Source organism: Limulus polyphemus, unplaced genomic scaffold (genome assembly GCF_000517525.1).
Source record: "Limulus polyphemus unplaced genomic scaffold, Limulus_polyphemus-2.1.2 Scaffold170, whole genome shotgun sequence".
NCBI classification, from domain to species: domain Eukaryota; kingdom Metazoa; phylum Arthropoda; class Merostomata; order Xiphosura; family Limulidae; genus Limulus; species Limulus polyphemus.
In genome coordinates this window covers 400,118-406,167 of record NW_013665780.1, presented here as the reverse complement: position 1 = coordinate 406,167, position 6,050 = coordinate 400,118, and the positions used below count along the sequence as shown (strand labels likewise).

The window sequence follows — 6,050 nt, the reverse complement described above, 5'->3', positions numbered from 1 at the left end:
AGTAGTTCAATAACATTTTGAATGCGAGTCAACAAACGAGATGACATGGCCTTTCACCCGTAACCCATCTCGAAAGGGTTAACCACCCTTAAATTTATTGCTTCAATCACATCTGAAGTCAACTCATTCCAAGACCAACCACTCTGTTAAAAAATACATATATAACCTAAAATCCTATTTGTCCTACCATTAGCAAAAACACAGTGTTCGAATGGCTCAAGAATCTGACCAACCAGAACACCAAGATCCTATTCTTTCACAACATTGTTAAGGTTAAACACCCTTAAATTTATTGCTTCAACCACATCTGAAGTCAACTCATTCCAAGACCAACCACTCTGTTAGAAAATACATATATAACCTAAAATCCTATTTGTCCTACCATTAGCAAAAACACAGTGCTCGAATGGCTCAAGAATCTGACCAACCAGAACACCAAGATCCTATTCTTTCACAACATTGTTAAGGTTATTCCCAATAAATTTATTATTTTAATTCAAATAATGATAATCCACATGCATTACCTTGCACTTACTATTATGAAAAGCCATCTGTCACTTATTTGTTCAACTCACTAAATAATCTAAATCCTTCTGTAAAGCATCCTCCTCATTACCACAAAAGCCAAGATGTAAATTTCATCAGTAAATTTTTACAATTTATTGATCTTTCATTCATCTATGTCATTGAAGTAAATTAAAAAGAGCAAAGGTCCTAACACTGAACCCTGAGGTACCCCACTCATGATATTACTACAGTTTAACTGAATTCCATTTATAATAACACTGCTTTTTTCGATCCATCTACTTTTATATACAATGAGTCAATTAATATCTAAACAAGCCTTTTATGTGGCACCTTGTCAAATACCTTCTAAAAATCCAAATACACCAAATCAACACTTCTTCAAAAAAAAATTTCAAAAGATTAGTAAGGCAAGATTTTCCTCTAATAAAACCACACTGACTATCCAAAAAAATTTTAGAAAAGAATCTTGTATTAGACTTTTTCCACCACTGATGTAAAAACTAATAGGCCTATAATTACTGAGACAATTTTTATCACCTTCCTTGAAAATAGGAGTAACATTAACCATCTTCCATCCTCTGACACCTTCCCACTATTCAAAGACTTACAGAAATAGTATCACATTCCTAACCCTTAACCTCTTTCAAAACCTTCCAGGAAATATTATCTGGCCTTACTACTCTTCAAACTTCCTAATTTTTTTTTTAACAAGCTCAGAATTTATGTGATTATTTTGTTTTAACCTAACAACTGTTTGGAATAAGGAATATTGACAGAACTCTTTTTGATTTTAAACTTGAGAAATGATTTAAGCTCCTTAAAAGAAATTTACTCTATAAATGGGATGCTCATGAAATTACAGAAAAATGTCTTTCATCCTGAAAAATAGATACAGATAGGTGATTAAGGTATGGTGCTTTGTAAAAGTATTACAGTATTATTTCTTGTGCAAAATGAAAATAAATTACACGAGATTTTTGACAAAAACATGAGGCGTTGATATTCTTATTATCCGACTAATTTCCCAAAATTATGAAAAGTCGTGCCATATATTCTACTTTCACACACAGTGGGGGAAACTGTTAACAATAAATTTCCAGTGACTCATTACACCAAAAGAAATAAATACACATACATGTGCAGTTGTAAAAAATAAGGTATAAACATCTGTTAAAATACGGGTATAACAGAACAGATCCTATTGTTGCCTATGTTACATATACATTCAAACCTGAAACAAAAATTTAATTAAGAACTTCGGAAGAAGAGTAAGCTAACTAATATATATATAAACCAAAACGGATTCAAAAATTAACAAAAGCAACCCTGTATAACAAACTCACTAGAAATATTTACTGGCATACATCAGTACATCAAAAAACTACAATACACCATGATTACAGGCACTGAATAATTAATTGGATATTTTTGTCCTAATCCCAATAATCTCTCATGAGTTTTGGCCAGCTTTGTATAATAGTAAATTTTGAATGTCCTAATTCCATATATTAAGCAAGCATTACAATTTAAGTTTCTTAAGCTTCCGTTGAAAACACTGAAGAAATTACTATAGTATTCCTTAAACAAAAGATATATACAACATATTATCACACTAAAATTAATTATGCCATTAAAAAAATATGCATAAAGAAAAAAAAAAGATACCCCATCATTGTCAACATCTGCCAGGGCTATGGCATCTTTACAAATATTTCCATTGAACTGAAATTGAATACGATCAACAAATGACACTGCTCTCATTGCAATCCACTCTTTCTCAAGCTACCGAGTTGCTCCAAGTCCAAGACTGTGAAAGGAAGAACAAAGTTATATTTTATAGTTGAACAGAATAAATTAATCTAAGATAGCCTATTCAAGACACAGACAACTGAATTATCGCATGCTACTTTTTAATTTCAGTACAGGCTTATACATCATTACATGTATGAATGCTAATAATGAAACAACACTTATGAATAAGATGTGGCTGTGTGAAATTTCAAAATACACATAATAACGAAGCAAGAAAACTTAGTTTATAATTTCCAGCCCAGCCCAAAATTCAAGCTTCCAATCTGTTTGTATTTATTTTTTCATTTAATCAACATCAATGAAAAAGATAATTAAAAAAAAATGACCTGAATAGGGCTGCACATCATCCACATTATACTTTTAGTAATAGCATTATTAATGATTTAGTATAGTAATAGAGTATTAAAATTAGGAATAAGGAGGCTAGTATATAAATGCATGATAAGTATAGGTATCTAACTGTAAATTCAAAACAAAATGTTGATGGTAAGAAATTACTATAGGTCATCTGGCCAGATATATACGAGATTCGTGAAATATCACAATTTATGTAGAAATTGGAAATGCTTCAAAAAAAGAAGTTGGTTATGATTGATTTTACATTTTGAAATATTAACTGGTATTGCATGAAGTCATAAAGTAAACTGTGTGATGATCTTAGATGTTTGGAGATAAATCACATTAAAAAAACTATGTGTGTAGTATATTTTCTTGGCAATGTTTCAAACAAATGCTCTTTATCTTACATGATCTATTAAACATCATGTTTCTAATAGAACAGCCTTCATAGTGAAATGATAAACTACTTTTATCACTACTCTACTCAACCATTTCATTCTGGACTCCTCTTCTAGGCTACTTTATCTAAAACCAGGTACTGCAGCCATAAACCTTTTCTTTGTATTTGTTCAACTCTAAGTTTAATCCCTAAAGGTTTCAACCTCACATTCAACTAATGGTCTTCACTTGTTAAAGCCATGATAAAGAATAGACTGACAAAATGCTCTACTGGTTTGATACATGGGAAAAAGATGAAAGACTGTATATGAAAGAGTATTTTGGTGAGAAAAAAGCAAAAAGTCGCTAATGGAGCTCAGTCAGCTAGAACTTTGTTACTGGTGGTGTGCCTCATAAGGATAAGTTAAGACCTCATAATTTACTTTTCTCTTGTGAAAAGAACAATAACAGGTGATATTGAACTTTACAGAATTATTCACTGGATTCACAGAGTAAATGCTGTGATTTTTATGTGATGGATTCTGAAGATTATTGGATGAAAAGTCACAACTTTAATAAGATTTGGAGAAGACAAACATCAGGCTTAACATTTAAAGGCACAAGAAAATAACTGCTAATTACTTTCCCCCCCAACTTGCAAACTTATAAAACCAATAACAATATTCTTCTTTTATAAATTAACTATAACTATTTCATACTTAATTATTTAATGTAAATAAATGTGATATATTCTATTTATATGTATAAATCTTTTGCATTATTTTAATTTCAAACATCAAAATTTTTTACTTACATATGTTTTTATTTTAACTATTCCACTAAAGTTAAAAGATACAGGAGTATGTTGAACTTTCATATTTTCACCGTAGAAGCTAAGGGATCATTAGGACACGAGTTGAGTGTTTTAAAATTTCCCCACATCCTAAACTTACACTCTCTAGTTTCACAGCCTACAATTTCTTTTTCAAATATCATATGAAATTGTGAATTTCAAACCTTTACTTTAGCAATCTTAAAAACCTCAATCATGTTGCTTTTCTAATGCTACATTACATATAAATTATGAACAATAAAGGACCTGTTGGTCTATCTAGGCCATTCCATACATTGAACTTAAAAATAAAACATTCATGACAAGAACTCATTCAAATATTTATCAATCCTTCCCTTAAAATTAAACTTTTCAACATTTGGTGATTTACTGCATTCACCTCATCCGAAGGCAGCTCATTCCAAAGGTCAACTACTCTGTTAGAAAAATAAATATTTCATAGCTAAGATGACTTTTACCCTGACAAAATTTATATTTGTGTCCCCTAGTCAGTAGCGGATTAACACATAGGTCACCTATGCCGGGGCGTAGAGCACTGGCCAGACAGGAGCCCCACCAACCACCCAAGTAAACAAATTATAGTTTGTAAAACTAGCATAATAGAAGCTAAAAAAAGGTTTTATTATCAATGTCATTATTATTTTTATTATAATATTATTACCAAATATTACCTGGGCTTAGGGCCCCACTAAACCTTACTCCTAGTCATACTATTCTCACCATTAAGTATGAAAAAAAAAGGATGCATCAACACTCTCAGTCCCCTTAGCTTAAGAACCTTAAACAATCAGTCAGATCCCTTTTCATCTGACTCTTACTTACTTAATAATCTTAGTAACCTATCACTAAACTCTTACCAGAAATTCAACGCCCTTCCTAAAGTAAGCAGCCCAAGACTGAACACAATATCCCGAATGTGGCCTAACCAATGACGTATAAACGAAATTATAACTTCTTTAGACTTGTGTTCAAACTTCAACATTTCTCTATACACCGTTATACGATGTAAAATCCTAGTCTACCCTTAGGTAAGAACTTAAGAAGCTAACTTAGTAAGTTAAATCTTACTGAAACTGAAAGTTAGTTATGAGGAAACTGGATGAGTATTTTGTTTTTGGATATCATGAATAGATAAAAATTAGTTTTCGTCCTAGCAGTAGCACCAGTTACTGTACCGTTATTTGTTGTCACGTGCTTTATTTACTCGATAAAACCCGATCTTCACATGTTATATTTGTACGGAGACGCACGTACAAGAACTTGAAAAAGTACAACTAGATCGACTAACTGGCCCCTTGATCAATGAATAAAAATAATACTAATTAGCTAACATATAGTGTAATAACTCAAACTTAGGTACAGTTTATAGTTGTATAATCATATTGAATAAAAACTCACGCTCTATATTTATTTTATTTTCCTTATTTTGAACCTGTATACTAACTTCACCATACTACCCAATAGTTCCTTACTACTACTAGTACCACAAAAATTTCAACTTTCGATTTAAAGAGCGCGGATAACGTGAGATTATTATCACACAGAAAACGGTCATATACGATTAATTTATCCATTTTTTTTAACTGTGACGATATGAATCTACTATTATAGAACATCGTAAATTATTAAACACGTTTATTTTCAGTATCTTAATACATACCCATTTTTTGCGTGCTACAGGAAAAAGAAAGAAGAAAACTTTATGATTAGTATATATAATTATTTTAAGTTAACAGTGTAACACGAGATATATCGAAAAGCTTTTGTTTGTTTATTTGAAGGTAAGTACAAAACTACACAATGGGCTATCTGTGCGTTGCCTACCACGGGTATGGAAACACGGTTTCTAGCGTTGTAACTCTACAGACATACCACTGTGCCACTCGGAGGCGTTGAAAAGCTCAAGACAGTAAAATATTTACAAGGCGCTGAAATGATAAGATGTTAAATTAACAAATGTATATATATTATAATTATTTCTGTGGTATAACATCACGAAAAAATTGATAGAAATGTCATACCACTCTTTTCTGACCAACTCCGTACACACGAAGACCTTGATCCCCTTGGAACTCTTCACTGCTCATAATCTGTAAACCTTCCCTTTCTATCTCTAACCTTTTTTTTGTCTCCTTAGGGA

The 6,050-nt window shown here is 31.6% G+C and overlaps 1 protein-coding gene across 3 annotated transcripts in view; it reads right to left on the bottom strand.

Annotated features, from left to right (window-relative positions):
* The window catches only part of LOC106477853 (KICSTOR complex protein ITFG2-like), a 47,686-nt gene extending 41,997 nt beyond the window's left edge, over positions 1–5,689 (bottom strand). Inside the window, exons 1-2 of one of the 3 annotated variants that reach the window (XM_022381512.1) lie at positions 5,571–5,689; positions 2,194–2,335 (exon numbers count right to left, since the gene is read on the bottom strand). In XM_022381512.1, the coding sequence (XP_022237220.1) occupies positions 2,194–2,289 (96 nt within the window). In that variant the 5' untranslated portion in view covers positions 2,290–2,335; positions 5,571–5,689. Of the gene's footprint in view, positions 1–2,193; positions 2,336–4,767; positions 5,087–5,308; positions 5,329–5,570 lie in introns of those variants that run through there. The other 2 variants (XM_013938384.2, XM_013938377.2) reach the window with 2 other exon arrangements.
* Positions 5,690–6,050: the final 361 nt, after the last annotated feature.